Source organism: Ursus americanus, chromosome 2 (genome assembly GCF_024610735.1).
Source record: "Ursus americanus isolate L20-20 chromosome 2, mUrsAme1.1.p, whole genome shotgun sequence".
Taxonomy (NCBI): Eukaryota; Metazoa; Chordata; class Mammalia; order Carnivora; family Ursidae; genus Ursus; species Ursus americanus.
The window spans coordinates 60,859,851-60,880,010 of NC_142128.1; the positions used below are offsets into that span (position 1 = coordinate 60,859,851).

General features: G+C 34.0%; 1 protein-coding gene across 2 annotated transcripts in view; it reads left to right on the forward strand.

Moving 5' to 3' along the window:
- CDC73 (cell division cycle 73) overlaps nucleotides 1-20,160 on the forward strand; it is a 111,243-nt gene that overhangs the window by 82,832 nt on the left and 8,251 nt on the right. For both annotated transcript variants that reach the window (XM_045809561.2, XM_045809560.2), the window contains exons 12-15: nucleotides 2,171-2,206; nucleotides 2,641-2,728; nucleotides 13,134-13,295; nucleotides 16,304-16,404. In XM_045809561.2, the coding sequence (XP_045665517.1) occupies nucleotides 2,171-2,206; nucleotides 2,641-2,728; nucleotides 13,134-13,295; nucleotides 16,304-16,404 (387 nt within the window). The remainder of the gene's footprint in view (nucleotides 1-2,170; nucleotides 2,207-2,640; nucleotides 2,729-13,133; nucleotides 13,296-16,303; nucleotides 16,405-20,160) is intronic.

The window sequence follows — 20,160 nt, forward strand, 5'->3', positions numbered from 1 at the left end:
GCCATATGGACTGGTGTTATTCTGCCCTTTCCTCCCCTCTCCCACTTTAAATCAAGCTTAGTATGGTATGTTTGTCATTGTGTCAGTACCTTGGTCCTTACTTAACCAGGGAACCTATTTATATTCTTTTGTAGTTATTTTTTACTAAGTCTCTAAACTTTAATATCTGTGCTTTTGTATTTTGTCTTTTTCTGAAACATGGGCTCTTCTCACCTTTGAATTTAGTGAATCCTTTCCTAAATTCCTGAGTCCATTGTGGGCTTCTTTAACCAAACCAGTGGTATTTCAGGCAAAGATTTCTTTTTTGTTGTTCCCTTTACTCATTTTCATAGCAAGTCTTGTCTGCTGTTTATCCATGTATCTATCCATCCTGTCATTACTTTATCCCTCCAACAAATACCAAATATTTACTGAGAATGTATTATATTCCAAATAATGCTATCTAGCTAATCAGGTGTTTCTGTAAGTCCTGTTTCTAAAAATGATTCAAGAAAGCTTTAGTATTTTTTTCTTAAGAAGAGAGAGATGAGAACACTATACTAAAGATGTATGTGTGTGAACTTGTATTTATATATATCTTTCTCTGCCTTATGTGACTGGGAAAATCATACTATTGGACTCAATAAAATTTTATCACAATAAGTAGCTATACAAAGGAGTACAAAGTATTAAGTTAAAATGTAACATTTTACCGGCTTAAAAAAGAACTCATTCCAAAAATTAGTATATCCCAACTGATGTTGAGTTAGAATTTTAAATCTCCTAAATTTTCATTTATTTTTGTGATTTAGGAAAATGGAAATTTTAATGCAGTACATGACACATAGAAAGCAGTCAATAAATTTTTATTATATATGTAAATTCTGAAGTTTGAATGTACAACATTTTTAATTCTAAAATATATTAATCTTGAACAAGGCTGATGTTGCTGTTATTTGCCAACAAATATTTCTGTGCACTATAAAGTCTGTTATATAGACAAATAATGAAAAGATGAATATTTGTGTTTTTATAATATACATTCACAATTTTTTTTTTTTAAAGATTTTATTTATTTATTTGACAGAGATAGAGACAGCCAGCGAGAGAGGGAACACAAGCAGGGGGAGTGGGAGAAGAAGAAGCAGGCTCATAGTGGAGGAGCCTGATGTGGGGCTCGATCCCATAACGCCGGGATCACGCCCTGAGCTGAAGGCAGACGCTTAACCGCTGTACCACCCAGGCGCCCCTACATTCACAATTTTTTTAAATTTAAAATTAGCCAACATATAGTACTTCATTAGTTTCAGCTGTAGAGTTCAGTAATTCATCAGTTACATATAACACCCAGTGCTCATCACATCAAGTGCCCTCATTGCCCATCGCCCAATTACCCCATTCCCTACCCACACCCTTTACTTTCACAATTATTAATAATATGGGCAACTGGGGGCTCCTGGGTGGCTTAGTCAGTTGAGCGTTTTAACTGTTGGTTTTAGCTCAGGTCATGATCTTGTGGTCATGGGATCGAGCCCCACATCAGGCTCTATGCTCAGCACCGAATCTGCTTCAGATTCTCTATCCCTCTGCCTCCTGCTCTTGCTCTCTCTCTCCCCCTCTCAAATAAATAAGTAAAACCTTTAAAAAAAAATAATATTGGCAATTCAAGATAATATAGACCTTCACATGACTCACTGCCTATAATGTTTTCTTCTAATGAACAAAAAACAAATATGAAAAGAGAAAAAAATGGTAAGAAATATTTTAGGTCTTAGTTCCCAATAATGCCTTTCTTTTCCCTCCCCAATAGTTAAGCACATTTCCTCCTTCCAGCCTTTCCCCCAGTGTTACATGTTTTTGCATTTACTACATTGGCTATCAGTTAAGAAACTATTTGCTTCCTTTGCTAGACTTTAATATCCATTAATGTAGATACTCAGAGTCTAGCAGTGTAGTATATCTGCTTTGTTACAATAGATTGTTGTATAATGGTAAGGCATTTTAATGTTTTTGTGAAAGAGAAATAAATTGTTTGAGAGAAGATTGATATTATTTGAGAAGATTGTAATATATTTAAAATTTTTATAACTAGTCATATGTAATTTAAAGTTTTAGGCCTTAGTTGCTTTGTAAATTGGAAGATAAGAATGTGATTTTGTAACACTCAATTTTTTTTCCCCTCTCTTAACAGTTTCTCAAGCAAGACCTCCCCCAAATCAGAAGAAAGGTGAGGTTGGGCATATGATTTTAAACTTATTTTAAGAAAGTAAAAGTAGGGGCACCTGGCTGGCTAAGTCAGAAGAGCATGTGACTCTTGATCTCGGCATCATGAATTGGAGCCCCATGTTGGGTGTAGAGATTACTTAAATAAAGATAAAACTTAAAAAAAAATTTTTTAAATAAAAAGTATAAGTGAATAAGCCAGATTACAAAACAAAGGCTGATATTATGCTTGTGCAGTTATAGCAGATGTTTGTGCATGGTATCCATTCCGATTAGTCAATACTCAGGTCATACTGATATTTTGAGTATCACTGTTGACTTAAAATATTTCTTTAGCCCAAAGGAGTTAAGATTACAAATTTATTAATTGCAAAATTAACTATTTCTTTTAATAATAATAACAACATATTTGCTACCTTTGTACTTTTGTCTTTACAGGATCTCGAACACCCATTATCATAATTCCTGCAGCTACCACCTCTTTAATAACCATGCTTAATGCAAAGGACCTTCTACAGGACCTGAAGTAAGTAATTTGTTAAACTGTTGTTTTCATTGGTATGGAGGTATCTTTGAGAATTAGTAGCTAAGAATTTGGTATTCCTTATTTGGAGAAAAAAATTTCAGCTTCTGTGCTGTAGGCTTTACAGATAGTCTGAAGTGTAATTTTCAAAGCAGAGTACAGACTACTTGAACAGTGCAGGGGTTTGAGGTGCCGATCCCCCATGCAATCAAAAACTTACATACAACTTTTGACTCCTGCAGAAACTTACTCCTAATAGCCTCATGTTGATGGACGCCTTACTGAGAACATAAGTAATATATAACGTAACAGTCAATTAACACATATTTTCTATCTTATATGTATTCTGTATCTGTACGGTAAAGTAAGCTAGAGAAGAAAATGTTAAAAAATCACAAGGAAGAGAAAATACATTTGTGTTACTGTATTGGATTTTTTTTTTAAAAGGAATTTATTTATTTGAGAGAGAGAGAGAACATGAGCCAAGTTGCCGGGGAGGGCAGAGAGAGAGAGGGAGAAGCAGACTCCTTCCTGATCAGGGAGCCCGATGCAGGGGTCAGTCTCAGGACCCTAGGATGATGACCTGAGCTGAGGCAGACACTAACCAGTTGAGCCACCAGGCGCCCGAGTACTGTGTTACATTTAACTGGGGGCGGTGGGGACGACCATTTATAAGTGGACCCATGCAATTTAAACCAATGTTGTTCAGGGGTCCACTGTATATTCTTGTCTCTCTGGATCCTTTAGGGAAAATTACAGATATTTTTGGCAAAAGTTGTAATGAAAGGGATACTATATTAACTTTTCCTATGAATCGTTTTGTTTTTACTTTTTCCTGAAGAGCTTTAGGAAGTTCTAAAACAAATTCAAGTTCTCTCCCTCTCCCCTTCTCCAAGTTCTAGTTGAAGAATGGGAAGAGTGATATGACCTTCTGTATAAGATGTTTACCCTGGGTGTAGAGGGTGGTGGAGGTTGGGAATATAGTTTTTTAACTTAGATATTAGTAAAATTTAGTTGAAGTTAAAATGAAACCTGTATCCTATATTAAAATTTCCAAATACTTAGCTTCCGGATTTTTTTATTATTGAGGTATAATTGACGTAACATTATTATTAGTTCCAGGTGTATAGTGTAAGGATTTAATATTTGTATATATTACAGATTGGTCACCACAGAAGTCCAGTTAACATTCATCACCATACATAGTTACAAAATTTTTTTCATGTGATGACAACTTTAAAAATCCATTCTCCTAACTACTTTCAGATACGCAATGCAGTATTATTAACTGTAGTCAGTGTGTTGTACTTTATATCCCTATGACATATTTATTTGGTAACTAGAAATGTATACCATTTTAATTTGTAACTGAAATTTTCTACCTGAAATTTTTAGTCTTTTTCTTCCTTCCTCATTTCCTGTTTAAAATGAATATAGTCACAGTTACACTCAAATTGAGCTAATAAACACATCATGATGTGAACAAAATTAATATCTCCCCTACACAACCAGCTTCAGACTTAAAATTTAAGTATTTTCCAGGAGTATTTATCTTTATGTTAGTTAATATGAGTGGGTGTGCCGATTATTTTTTTAAATCTTTATACTTCATGTATTGGCTGTCATTTACAGAAGAAAAATGGCAATGTTAAAATTGTTTTAGATAACTTTCAATGATATGTGCATTAGTAAGGCTCAAAATGAGCCATGGTTAAGTGATTTTCAGAATGCTGTAAAGTTTATGAACATTATTGCTAGCATGGCAAGTAATAAGTGGTTTTGCTAGTGATTTCCAGATGTCTAGTTTTGCTCATGACAGAAGGATATCCACCATGCTTTCCTCTCATTTTAAATTTCATATGCCAGATTCTCATGATTTATTTGTGCTATTGGTGTTCTGTAGTTTGCATCTGTGAAATGTGGGTGGACCTTGTTCTAGGTCATTACACTCTTATGTAGTATATATTAAATTAACTGTCTTCTTTCATTAAAAACTGAAAAGTGCGTGTGTGGACATGGCACTGTGTGCATGTATGTCTGCATGGGGGTGTACAAGTGCTTTCAGCCTCCTTGCTCAGGTAGGCTCTGCTTGTCTCCTTTTTAACAAGTTCCTGTTCTCTTTGCCTGTGTAGTACTAGACTTAATAAGTTAAATACAATCATTTTATTTTATTTTTTAAGAAGATTTTATTTATTTGTCAGAGAGAGAGCACAAGCAGGGGAAGCGGCAGGCAGAGGGAGAAGCAGGCTCCCCACTGAGCAAGGAGCCTGATGTGGGACTCGATCCTAGGACCCTTGGATCATGACCTGAGCCGAAGGCAGACGCTTAACCAACTGAGCCACCCAGGCATCCCAGAATACAATCATTTTAATAAAATTTTTTCAGAGGGAAAATTTGTTTTCCCTCTTCCCACATACAGGCCCATGAGTTAAGACAGGAGAATAATTTCTAAACATTTATTGTAGAATACACGTAGTTTAGTAGAATGCTATTTTGAAGAAACAGTGGTCACCCTATCCTGTAGTGTTTCTCAGTTAATTTCTTTTTTTCAGCCATGCCGATTATTAAAATGGGTAAATTGTTTATAGACTCATTTAAACACTGCTGGATATTTAGCATTTTGAAGATAGTTCATTCTGCTTTTCATCAGGTAGGTGAAAGAAAACGGAAGAACCAACATAATACTACATAGTTTTTTAGAGTATAAGAGTGGCGTCATGGTCATTAGTTGGAGAGAAGGGGCTTAAAGGTATTTTATTATAACCTTTTCCTACTATTTGGTACTCTGTTATGGTACTTCTTATTAAATAGGTGTTGTCAAGTTGTCCAGTTACCTTATGTAATTAGTGATTAAATCTTGCCATTTATTATGGATTTGGACTTTTGCTCACTAAGCTTTAATTATTTGAAGAAATTCTGGATTGAAGACATCCCTTACTTACAGAATGATTTTATAAATTTGCTTTTGTTGGGTGCTACAGGGATATGACAAGTCTAAAGTTGATTCTCATTTATTTTTATTTTTTATTATTATTTTTTAAAAGATTTTACATATCTACTTGAGAGAGAGAGCATGAATGGGGGTGGGGGAGAGGGAGAAACAGGCTCCCCATTGAGCAGGGAGCCCAAACTGGGGCTGGATCCCTAGGCACAGCTGGATCCCAGGACCCCAGGGTCGTGACCTGAGCTGAAGGCAGACATTTAACAGACCGAACCACCCAGGCACCCCTTAAAGTTGATTTTTATAAAAGTTAAATTCTCAATTCAAGGATTTCTGGTCCACCAGCATAGCATAAATTCCAATTCAGAATAGACCAGAGTGACATTGGGGTAGGCCATTGGCTGAGAGATTATTGAGGACTCCTTTTTCCTCCCCTACTGTAGAGCCAGATCAAGTTGTTACACACTTCCTTAAAACTTATTTGGAATTTTTCCCCCCTGGTTCATTCTTTTGTTGATTGTTTACCCCTTGTAAGGTTCCAGTTCTAGTTCCTTTGTGTCCTTCGTTTGTGTGGGTGGTAAAAACCCAATCTCAAGATAGTGTTCCTGTCTTCCATTTTCATCCACTGCAGCACTGGTGATTTCTGGCCCATAACTATTTTCTTGCCAGTTCAGCTATACATTTCAGGTGTTTGTTATATTTTATCTGACATTTCTTGGAAGGGTTTTTATAATTATTGGAACTGGAATTTTGTAAGATGTATTTAATCTGTCTTTACTGAGTTTGTTCATTCAACACTATAGAGCAATAAAAGTCAAAGTGCTATGTAGATAAATATATGTCAAGATCAGCCTTCTTGGAGCTCATATGATTGTGTTAGGAGTCATTTATTGCAACTGATGAGAAATAAAATATGTTCCAGCATTTAGTATAAAACCCAATTTTAATGCCTTATAGAGAGTACAGTGTTAAGTATAATTTTCTTTGACACTAACTTAAAAACAAATCACATCTTGAAGGTAAGTTCAAAATCAAATTAGACCCCAGCAATACTATACGAGCCATTAAAAACTTCACCTAGCTCCTCTCAAAAATGATGTGGTTTTAGTGAGAACGGACATAACTGAAGTGATTTTTTTTTTAATAATCTAAGGAAATACTTGAAATTTACTATTTTTTAGATTTTGAGACCTAAAAAGGATTGTCAGAATACACTCTTACCCTCAATGAAAATGCCAAGAGATAACCTTAAAGACTACTCTGGTTGCTAGTTGGAGAGCAGGAAATAAAACCAGGTCTCCCAAAGACCAGTTTAGTTATTTTAACCTTTGATAATGGAGATTCTTAACAAACATTCAGATTAAGAATTGGGTTTTAGGTGCGCCGGGTGGCTCATGCAATTAAGTGCCTGACTCTTGATTTCTGCTTGGGTTGTGAGGTGGAGCCTGGCATCGGGGTCTGTGCTGGATGGGAGTCCGCTTGAGGACCCTCCCCGACATGCATGCGGACCCCCCCCTTACATGCGTGCTTGCACTCTCTCTGTCTCTTGTCTTTTTCTCTAAAATAAATAAATTTTACAAAAAGAAATTGGGTTTTATTTTGGAATAAAATACTCTTCTGCAATATTCAGGGCCTTATATTCACTGTTAATTACAATAACAATATTTTGTAATTTGGTCTAACATTGAAAATTTTTGTTAAATATTTTTAGTGGTAACTAGGAAAATATTTTCAGTCAGTAACATAATTAGTATCCAAAAAAAGAATGTGAATGCTCTGCCTTCTTTCTCAGTAAAATAACAATGACAATTCTTGATGAAAGAAAACAAAAGCACCCTGACCTCCAAAAAGAAAATCATACTGCTTCTACAATAACTTACAACTAATTAAAAATGAGATACAAAATAAGTTGTAAAACTTGCTGATTTCAGGCTTTACCAAATGCAGAATTGAATTCAAGTACCTTATAACTTAAATAGCTTTGTAAAAAAATCTGTGTAATGTGGCACAAATATATCTATATAGTATTTTTCTTTAGTACTTTTGAATGAAATTTTCACTGAGCTTTTTTCCATTAACAGTAGGGAAAGAAGGAATTTTTATGTTTTATATTTCATTTGGCTTTTATCGTTTAATGTTTTTACAGTGTTATGAATTACTCAAGTAATTCCTCAAGTCATCTATATTTGAGTGAACAAGAAATACAATCATTTTGCCCCTCCTTGCAATTTGATAATGTTACTGAAACTGTGTCAGACCCATGCAAAAATGGATTTCATTAACTGCTTTAAATTTTTTTTTAGTTTTTGTTTAAGCATGTGTCTTCTTTCCACCTTCTAATGAGTATACAAGAGTAGTTCTTTCATTGTTTATATTCTGTGAAGTATGATACACATCTATATTTTTGTTCTTATTTTGTGATGGCTTCTATGTTTTACAATCTGGCACCCACTTGAAATTCACAATTCCAACTAAATTGTGAATTCTTTAGAGAAAAGGGCTTGTTACTGTATTGTCATTTGTACCTCCATTGTTGAAAGCAGTGTTTGCCCAATAATGGATATTAAAAAAATGTCTAGGAAACAAAAAAGGAGGTAGGAACACATTGATAACTTGGGGACTGGCAGACTTATGTACCTGAAATTCAAATTTTGTTTTTTGTGTGTGTGCAGGCTGTAAATTCATTTAGTGTATTTATGTCTAATTTCAAATTCCTTCTTTGATATATGATAGTTAGTATCTGTATCTGGGATTTGATTTTAGTTCCTAGGAAGTGTCATTGTACTTGGTATTGCGTTTTCTACACTTAACTGTATTTGGATCAGGTGATTTTTAAGGCACTTTGTAGTTCTTTGCTTTTTATGATTTGTAAATTTGGTATTTCCAACTCACAATTTTTAGTAATTAACAGGTATTTATATTTTTTATAAATATACCTTAATGGTTACAGAAAATTCACAGGAAGTTTTTGGAATGTTAAACAAGAAATTCTGCCTTTACTTTTTCATTCTCCAGAACCTTTATGGTGCTCATTTGAATGTATTACAAATCTAAATCTTAAATATTATCTATAATGGAAGATAGTAAACAGTGCAAAGAAATCACAAAGTAAATTTTAGTGTTTTTTTCCTTAGGCTCACAACAGAGAAACGAAACAATTAAATAGACCACATTCTTAGGATAGACTGAGCCTAATTTTTCTTCTAAGTATAAAACACTCCCTTCATTGTTTAACACCTCATTGCAGCTGACATCTCCCCTACAGTTTGAGTCAGCTGGAGGCTTCGCTATGTAATTAATGCATAATTGAAACCTCCTCCACACAATTACAGTACTAGCTGTACCCCATAGCTCATTTTGGCATAGATTTTATTTGGTTTCATGTAAAATTAAGGATTCCTCAGTTTTTTAGCCCTTCAATAAGTAAATGAAACAAAAAAAAACCTACCTTAACCTTTAACATCCCTAAATAACAAAATTAAGGTTATATTATGAAAGTACTAAAAAGTACGTTTTACGTATAATTATAAATATCTTGAGAGAAGTTTTAGTAGGACTGTAAGTTTATTTAAATAAAATGATTGGATGGCACTCGTGAAGCCATGATGATAGCTTCACAGGACAGAGTTACAAAGAGGAGAGATTACACATAAAGAGTATTTCAAAAATATCTAGAAGGTTCCCCTCACATTAGTCAAATACTATTGAGCATATTCATGTGAGAAAACTACTTGAGACCTGGGGAAGAAGCAGGCAGAACAATTACTGGAGTTTACTGAGGACCATGAATAGTATATGTTCCCAACAGCCACTGGTAATGCAAAAGGATCCAACCATTTTGGAAAACAAATATAGGAGTTTCTTGTTTGTTTGTTTGTTTTTTCCTCATTTACATTGAAGATACTACTGCGGTACATTCTAGCTTCCTGTGTCGGTTCATAGGTCACCTGTGAGTCTGATAATCAATCCTGTGAAGGAAATCTTTACCTGGTTATTTTAAAGACCATTTTAAATTTGTTTATTTGTTCTACCTAGATGTAGATTTCTTATATATTCCACTTTGGGGTTCATTAGAATTAAGGGTATGGATTTGTGGTTTTTTCAGTTCTGAGTCCTGGCCTTTGTCTCTATACCCCCCGCCCTTTTTTTTTTCTCTTCTCTTCCCAGGACTTTTTCAATTTTAGTGGTTCTGTTTAGTTCTTCTTCAAATCTTTTGTCTTTTTTAAAGTATTTTTTTCTCCTGCAAGCTTGTTTTATAAGCTTTGATCTTTGATAATTGCATTAGAAGTTCTTAGTTACCTTTTTCTTTTGACAGTTGTTTCTTTCATGATACCTCTCATTTCCTTGTGTGTTTAGTTTTTAAAGTACATTTAATGTTTTTCATTGTCTTCATTTACTGTTCATTTTCCTTGAAATTTTTTTCTGTGGAAATTCTTTGAGTTCCAAAATGAAGGTGGGCTGGGGTGGGCAGGGAAGGGGTAATCCAGGAAAGGTTTACATTTGTGTTTGCTAAGTACCTGGGAGCATTGCCAATATTACATCACTTTAAATTAAAATCTCAGTTTGAGGTTTTTTAAACATCCAGACATCGTTACGTTTTTTTTCCTCTACTTTTCAAATTCCAACTTCTTTTATTTAGGAAAAAGGAAAACTATATTTTTAACCTGGGAAATACTCATAAACTTTCTCTGTTTTTAAAATAACATAAAGTCTGTAACTTATTTAGCTATATCATTTATTTGGATTTTATTCTTTGACAGTACTAATAAAATTATTTCAGTAGAACTGTACTTGTTTAAATGTTTAAATGTTACTTGTTAAATGTACTTGTTTAAATGACTATAGTTATATCATCACCCACACTCCTTTACTCATGGAATGTAGAGTGGAATAAATAATTGCAAATATTGGATAAGTCAGTGTACATCATAATTTCTCCAAATCACATATATTCATCTGTCACATCAGTTGTGCAATTCTGGTTGAATTTGTTAGAACATTTTTAGTTATAAATGATAAATACCAACTCAGATGTAGCTTTATCAAAAAATTCTTTATTGACTCAATGCGACTGAACAGTCCTGGCTTCTGCCACAGCTAGACTGAGTGCTGAAATGATATAATCAGGAGTTGGTCTCTCCCATCTCTCAGGTTCTCCCCTTTCAAGGTCAAAGAGGACTATCAAAAACTCCAGGTTACTGATTACAGTAGAAAGATAGTTCCTGTTTCCCAGTAATTCCAGCAAAAATTCCAGGATTGAGTCTCATTGGCCTGGCTTGGATAATGTGTTTATTTCTCAATCATTGTGGTCAGTGTGCATATTAATTCTTGCCTCAAATTCAAGTGAGGGCCAATTTACAATTTTGAGATTTTATTTTCTTGCGCTTGCCAGGGTGTTAATAAGGGCTAGGGGTGGGGGAACAGGAAAAAGAGTGGGCGGTGGGTTTATTTCTAGTTTACCATTATACTGAATTTAATCCCTGAGAATCCAGCCTTTATGAAAGAAGGAACTTCTGTTAGATTCAATCCCTTGAGGAGAATTTGGGCTTTATTTTTTACTCCAGGATCCCAGTGAAAATATAGCAAAAAAAAGCTTAAGTTTAATTAGTTTGCTAGTACCTTCCATCGATAGAGAAGTCTACATTGTTATTCTAACTTTAAGTTTAGGAGAGCAGGATAGAAGATCTATTTTTATGTTACCACATGAGATCAAGGCTGAAAAACATTTTGAAAACCAGCTGCATTTTACTACAGTGAAGGCTACTATTCTAAAGACCTAGATCTATTCAGAAATTAAAATACTAGAGCATATAAAAATTATAGGATGATAATTAACCATGTTAATGACTCTGAACTTCAGTAAAACTTACATTAAATACGTGAACTTGCAAATGCTATGTAACTCACTTCTTAATGCATTAGAAGTTGAATTAGGTGTTTAATAGACTTGTAAAAGTTGGATATTATAGATCATTCATTTGTATGTATATTATAATTCATTAAGGATTATAAGTAATTTTGCATAAGTAATTTTATACTTTTACAACATTTAAAATTTCAAAAGCTAGAAAAGAGTGAGATGCAGTATTGTATTTAAGAGTGTTAAACGTTTTAATCCCATCTAGATATAGACTGAGATAAATTAAAGCATCTTTCTCTTGGCAGTGAGATCACTTTGTATCTGGAATGTAAGCTTCAAGAGGGCAGTGACTGTTTTGTACAGCTATGTATATTGTGTAACTTAGCACAATGTATTACTGTTCACTTAATACATTTTTCTTGTAATTTTATATTAAAACTGTTTCCAACAATGCATTTCTGTTAATTTTAAAGTGTTTAATTATTCGGTGTTAGTATAATATTTGGCATTTTCTAAGTGGGCTTGATTAATAAATAACCAAAATCCATATGGAGTAAAATGATTATCTGGAGGAGGTTTTAAATGATATGGAAATGTTAACTTTTCCATCAGATTCTGACATCGTATGAAAACAGTTCAGAAATGAAGTTCGGTTTATCATAATAACTGTCTACTGAAAACTTTCAGGAGTGCAAGACTAGTATTACTAATAATAAATTCAGCTTGTGATATTGAAATTTTTCAAAGGACTCTACCAAGTGCAAGCTCTCATGCATCCCCTCCACCCCATTTATCTGTCTTAAACTTTAGAAGCAGAATGAGTCTCAATGTAATGATTGCATTGCCCCCATTTAATTGGTGGTGCCAGACCACAGCTAATAAAATATGCTAATAGAGTGTGTATTTAGGCTATGCATATTTTTAAAAGAAGACCATTTTGAAATGCCTTCTGAACACCAACAATATAGAGCTGGCAACAGCTCTGCAGATTGCTAAATTATTTTTGAGAATATCTGTTGTTAGTATAGTAGAGAATTGAATCCCATGGTAGAGTTGGTAATTTACTGAATTACTAACAGTATTTATACTAAAACAATTGGCATACACTTATTTAATTACTCCTTTAAAATTTGCAAAGCAACCCTGAAATTAGATGGTATTTTTCTAATTTTGCTAAGTCATAATTCATGGAAGGGAGTGTTTCGTGAAGCTCTTAGGCTAGGTCATGTATCTAGGAAGAAGCCACATCATCTTCTTTTCAAGTGACCTTTTGATTTATAATAAAATTTCCTTCTGGCATTTGAAAAATCAAGGATTAGTATGGTCTTTTATGTAACTGTGGAAAATGCGAAGTGGTAGATGAATAAATATAAATTGTGTCTGTGTGTGAGAGACACAGATACAGACATACACACCAACTTATGGCCTATGTGTGCTGAGTCCTATCATGGAAAGGAAAGACTATACTCTCCACACATTGTGATCTGTACATGCAGAGCAGGTTCATTAAAAAAAAAAGAAAAAAAAAGTTTGGTTTAGAATTCTCAGTATATTTTCCCATTTGTATCACATTGAAACATTTGACTTTCTCATCTATTTTTTCAAAGATTTGTCCCATCAGATGAAAAGAAGAAACAAGGCTGCCAACGAGAAAATGAAACTTTAATACAAAGAAGAAAAGATCAGATGCAACCAGGGGGCACTGCAATTAGTGTCACAGTTCCTTATAGAGTAGTAGACCAGCCCCTTAAACTTATGCCTCAAGACTGGTAAGATATCTATACTTTTATGTAGTCATTAATTTCTTTTATATAATTAAAATATCAATTTTTGTCATGAGTTCTAAATAGAAACTATCCTTGAAAACCATGTTAGTGTCTAAGTTGGTCATTCATAATGTTCACATTTTAGTAATACCTAAATAAATTGTATTTTGGATAGCTAAACTTTATTTTACTTATAAGAAACACTAACTTCAGGGGCACCTGGGTGGCTCAATTGGTTAATAAGCATCTGACTTCGGCTCAGGTTATGATCTCAGGGTCCTGGGATTGGGTCCTTGTCAGGCTTCCCACTCAGTGAGGAGTCTGCTTGTCCATCTGCCCCTCCCCTGCTGCTCTTGTGCGCTTGCTGTCTCTAAAATAAAATCTTAAAAAAAAAGAAAAGAAACACTAACTTCTGGAAAACTTAGTAAAAATTCTTTCCACTGTTTATTTGTTCTGGGTAAGCCTTTAGAACAAAATTTCCAAATGTTGTTTTGGAGTTACAGTTTTAGATTTTTGATCTGGAGAATTCACATTTTTGGGTAAGAAATGATAAATAAAAGAATTGTTACTTTTATTGTAGGGGATAATTTAACAAGAATAACATGATCACTCTGGTTTAGCTCTTGGATTGCATTAAAATGTCCATTAATAAAATATTAAGCTATTTATAACAAAGTGCCTATAAACTCAGATACATGAATTATCTTAAATTATTTTGTTAATCTAAACTGGAATAAAAATACAGAGTCTGAGAGTGCATCCCTGTGACACAGAGAATGCAACACATTGATGAATTATCTGGTTTACCTTTGAAGTACTCATTAATCTTCATACATTAGGAAGTCAGGGCATTGAGAATATAAGTATGTTTAACATTTATTATATGAATTAAGATGAGAATTTCAGATACCAAGTTTAAAATTTGTAGGAAGAAGGAAAGTTACACATTATTATTGTTTGCAGTTATTTACAGAAAAAATACAAACAGTGTGTGTAGGTGCTATCACCGAGCTACAAAACATTGCTTGTATATATTAGCTAGGTCCCTAGTCATTGATGTCATAACGTAGGAATAATATTTTTCTTACCTTTCTTTCTTTCTCTGTTAATTTGCTTTTAAGAATTCACTGAGAGTAGTATTTATGTTATCCTGCTTACCTCTTAACCCTGTGAAACCCAGTAGGATTCTAGGTGATGTCTCTCTAGCAAATTTCCTTTAGTTTGGCAGATCCCTTGGGCTTTCAACTATTGTATGGCACAAGCTACATCATGAAATTTAAGAGGCCACTTAATAGTGTGCTTTATTACCAAAGATAGTTTTGGCACTATGGGGCAAATGTCCTATGCAAGGAGGAAATTTTTTATTTAAGATTTAATGTTAGCCTTAGAGATTTTGAATAGGTTAAGAATTTTAGGCTGTGGTTTTTCACAGTAACTTGAATTGTTGCTGTAGGTCTTTTACTTAAATAGAAGGTAACCCTGGTTTAATGCTTTGTTGGCTGTATAGAGTCTTCATCTAATGTAGTGGTTATCAGAGTATGATCTGCGAACCTCTGGGCATTCCTAAGACCATTTCAGGGAATTGTAAGATCAAAACTGTTGCCATTATAGTATTGAGATGGCTGTTGTCATGATTTATCAGTCCTCACATGAGAACAGTAGCATAACCAGTGCACAAGAGTAATCATTCCCTCTCTTTCTCCTTCTCACTCCTCTTCTTCCCTCCATTTCTCTTCTAATGGACTGTCCATACACTTCTAGTTCCTCATCTGTAAAATGTAGGTAATAATAGTACTTACCTCACTGGATTGTTTGGAAGATTCAGTATATTAACATATGTACTGTGTAAGGTGCTTAGAACAGCACTGGCACATAGTGAATGCTCATAGTACATCTTAATGTTAACTATTATTGTTTATATTATGGTTTTGTTCCCACTTTAGTGCTAGACTTAAACTGTTTATGGCCTTTGTACTTATTATAATTTCTCAATTGAATTAAATATTCTGTGAATTAATGAAATATGAGGGCCTAGAGAAAGATTTGTTCTTTAGGAAAACAAAGTTGAATGGTTGGAAAGATAAGTTGATTTAAAAAACACTAATTGGGTTCCTGGCTGGCTCAGTCAGTTAAGTTTATGACTCTTGATCTCGGCTCAGGTCTTGATCTGAGTTGTTGAGTTCAAATCCTGTGTTGGGCTCCACGCTGGGCGTCGGACCTACTTAACAAAATAAGAAAAGAAAATGCTAGTAGAATTTAGGGTGAGTGAAATGTAAACATTTGGAAAAATTTAAGTCTGATGGTTTTTATACTCAAGATTACTTTCCAGAGAATCAGAAGAACTCAAAATTTATAAAATGATTGGTGATTTACTATAATTTATAATGTTTTTAATTAGAGTAAAGCATTTAAGATGTTTTCAATTTTTAGTAGATTTCCTTTTAAAACCAACTTCTGGGGCACCTGGGTGGCACAGCGGTTAAGCGTCTGCCTTCGGCTCATGGCGTGATCCCGGCGTTATGGGATCGAGCCCCACGTCAGGCTCTTCCGCTATGAGCCTCCTTCTTCCTCTCCCACTCCCCCTGCTTGTGTTCCCTCTCTCGCTGGCTGTCTCTCTGTCGAATAAAAAAAAAAAAAAAAAAAAAAAACAACTTCTTCAGTTAATAGATCAACTCTTGTTCCCTATTGTATTGGAAAAGTGAGCCCTTATTCTAGTAGAAGGGCAGATTAAAAGGTTAAAAAGATTGCACATGAGGATTGCGTGTGCAATTATGTTTAAAAGACTTAGGTGCAAAAACAGATGCATGGGAAGTGTAGCAATCATTAGTGCGCTCTGATGATAACATTATAGCTCTAATGATAACATTATAATAGTTATGTAATTTGCCTCACACATTTGTTGACAGTAGATTATATGACATGAATAATTGAATCATTTCCTTAGGGATTTACAGTAATCAGAGTTCATGTTTGAGGTATTGTCTCTAACCCTGCCCCTTTTCTATTTATAGGGATCGAGTCGTAGCAGTTTTTGTGCAGGGTCCTGCATGGCAGTTCAAAGGTTGGCCATGGCTTTTGCCTGATGGATCACCAGTTGACATATTTGCTAAAAGTAAGATTTTCTTTATTTTTACTGCTTATCCAATATAGAAATGGTCTTGCTTTATGTAAGAGAAAGCCATCTATGGCTCTGCATATATGGTGTGTATATCAAAGGATTCCATTAACATATGCTAATTTTTAAGCACCTGTGAAATATTTTTAGAGTCTCTTTTGGAACATTAATTTTTTTGTGTGTATTTATGTCTAAAAGTGAATTAGCTCCATTCCCTACATTAGGTCACTTAAAAAGCATTACTATTGTTGCACATCCACAGATTTCTATTAAAATTGATGGCCAGTTTTTAATCAGTTGACTTTTTCTGAACAGTTATGTGTAGCTAGAACTTAAAGTACCATATGACTTTTACCAGCTATTTCCATTGTCTGGAATGATTGTAGCATGTTCGGCTTTTTGTTTTCATTCAAGTCTAAGTTCAAGTATTCTCTCCTTTAAAGATTCCTTCTCTGGCCGACCTGGAAATAGCCATTACTTCCTTCCAGTTACTCTTTAAGCTCTTTTATTTTCATGATAGTACTTACTGTTTGATATTATCTTATTTATATCTTTATTTTAAGTCTTCCCTGGCTCTAAGGCCAAGTTCCTTGGTGGGAGGAGCCTTTTCTGCCTTGTTTACCCTTGAGTTGTCATCACAGAAGAGTGCCTGGCATAGGGGAAGCATTCAGTAGATATCTGTTAAATGAATATTTCATGTGGCTTATATCTTTTGGTATATTGGTATAGATAGATACACTAAATGTAGATTAATTTAGTCTGGTTTTGCAGTAGAGATATTCCAATTGTTTAATTCAGGTACCCAATTAAGTTTGTAACCATAGTAAAAGTGTTCTTTAAAAAGCATTCGTATGAAACAAATATGTTTATTAGAAATGACAACTTCAGTTATTATTAATGTAGATTGTGCTACTGCAAAATCCAGCCTTTTTTTTTTTTTTTTTTTAAACAACCTCAGCTTTGCTAGTGGTTACCACCATTCTTCCAAGACGGAAACTGCCCATGCTTGGAAGTTTTAATCATTTATTCTCCTCTACTTTCATTCATTTTAGACAATGATTCTGCTATTACTAATATTATGATAGATTTTTATGTTATATCTGAAACTTGAATAATGCACAGGGTTGATAAATAGAAAGTTAAAGATAGAGAATGGGGAATTTTAATGAAAGTAAAATGTCCATGAACACAAATGTTTTACCTGCTTGCTTGCCTTTTTGAACAGTGTTGTAACAAAAAAAAAAAATGATTATAATGTCTTCAAGATGTAAATGCTGCCTAAATTTCATTCAGAATGTAATGATGTTGTAATTGTTCAGATTGTTAGTCTTCTGAAATTTAGATAAGAAGAGACTTTTTTATACAGTTACCAATTATGATTTTCTTCCATAAATTATTCTTTCTTTTCAATCTTTCTTCTTTAATGAATCCTTTCTGTCAGCATTTAAAATGAAAGTACTCTTGCCCCTTCCATCTTAAAACCCTTTCTCTTGACCTCAACTCTAGCTCCTTTTTCCTTTTACGAAACTTTTGAATTGTCTCTAACTCATTTTCTATTCAGTTCTCATTTTGCTCTTTGTCTCCCCTGCTCCTCACTAAACTATTCTCACCAAACTTACCAGTGACCCAAATATTAGATACTTTTGACCTCCTTATCAGAATTTGATTCTCTTCAAAAGCGTTCTTTTCCAAGGGCTTGTTACTCCTTCTCAGATTCCCTAGCTACTTTTCCTCTGGCTTTCAGCTACGTGTGTATGTCTTGTTTCTCTTCTTCTTTATTTTAGATAACTCTCTGAAGGAGATCTGATAGCTTTCAATTACCATCTATAACCCTTCCCTTATTCTAAGTCTCTAGCTTTATATTCTGGGTCTATATCTTTCACTAATTACGAGATAACTCCTCTGTGAGGTCCTGTTGGTACATCATACTCAACCTGTTCCAAATGGAATTGATTGTCTTGTACTCTCCTTCATTCCCAGACTGTTTCTTTTTCTCAGTTAGTTTTCTTTTGTAATTTGCCTAAGCCAGAAATTTAGGCATATATTATCTCTTAGCTCTTAGTTTGTCTCCTTGCTTTTTACTCTGCTTTTTCTAGATTTTCACCCTTTCCCCTATAACACACATAGAAAATAGTAACATCTATATAGCATGGGGAAAAACTGAAGGAAGGTATTTAGGAGCGTCTGTATGGGCCCTGGTAAAAACTTATATTTTCTTCATATTGCAAATAGAATACAAAATTTTAGAGAAGATATTAAGTATTGATTTGTATAAAATTTCTAGTTACCATTAAGAAAATTTTTTTCATGAGTAATCTATATTATGTTGCCTCTTTGTCATCTGACATGCCATCATTGTACCTACTAAATATTATGCAAGAGCATTGCCTTTTTTTTTTTTACTTCTTTGTTCCTGTAAAATAATGTCGACGAGATTCGTGCAGTTTGCAAAAAATGAACAATTCTGAATTGTATGAAGTATTTTGCTTTAGTATTCATTGTGCTACCAGATAGATGACTGGCTTTCTTATAAAAGAACTTCATTTGTTCTATTTTTTGCTGAGGATTAAAAACTAAAAGTCTTTCTCTGAATAAGAAAGATGTTCTATAGTAATGTCTCGGTGTAAGTTTGCTTGCTACCATTCCTTCATGCTAATAAAATATTTTGTATGATAGAGAAACCTTATGCTTTCTCATTTGTGATTTAAACTTTTTGGACTCTCATGTTTCACCTTAAATTTTAAAAGTTGTCTATTCTGGTGGAAAAATAAATACTATATGAACTAAATCTATTGAAATTAAGGAGTCGGACTGTCGGCTTTTAGAGCTTTAGATAAATCATTTTTTAAAAAATATAGCTAATACATTTTTAAGAATGAGGGGCACTGGGTGGTTTAGTTGGTTAAGAGTCTGCCTTTGGCTCAGGTCATTTTCCCCGAGTCCTGGAATTGAGCCCTGTGTCAAGCTCCTCACTCAGCGGGGAGTCTGCTTGAGATTTTTTCCCTCTGCCCCTCCACCCCTTTTCTCTAAATAAACAGATAGATAGATAACTAGATAGATAAATAGATAACCATTTTTTAAAACACATCATATTTAGAAAAGTGAAACATGTAGTAAGGAAAATAGGAAGTACTGAAATGTTGACTTCATTTAATTAAAAAATTAAAAAAAATTTTATACATATAAATATTTTGAAAATGGGTTTTCTGAAGCTATAATATATAGCCATTTTAATGATTCAGTTTAAATTTATTAAATTGACTTAAATTCAAAATGAATAATTATCTGATGAGGGGACCTTTAATTATATAAAAGCATAGTAATTCAGAAGTAATGTTTATATGTTTCTTTGTGGGCACAAATGATTCATTTTGAATTTCCATTAAGAAGTATACTTTGGGGGCACCTGGGTGGCTCAGTCAGGTAAGCATCTGCCTTCAGCTCAGGTCATGATCCCAGAGTCCTGGGATCAAGCCCCACATTGGCCTCTCTTCTTAGTGGGGAGTCGGCTTCCCCCTCTCCCTCTGCCTGCCGCTCTGCCTACTTGTGATTTCTCTGTCAGATAAATAAATAAAATCTTCTTTAACAAAAAAGAATTATACTTCAGTTCATTGTTAGCATCGAAAGCCAGTAGGCCAACAAGCAGTGTGGAACGATACATAAAGTAGCTATCAAAAAAATTAACAAAGTCAATCATTTTTCTCTTCAGAGCCCTCTAATACTAGATGAAGATGATAATAACAATTATATCTT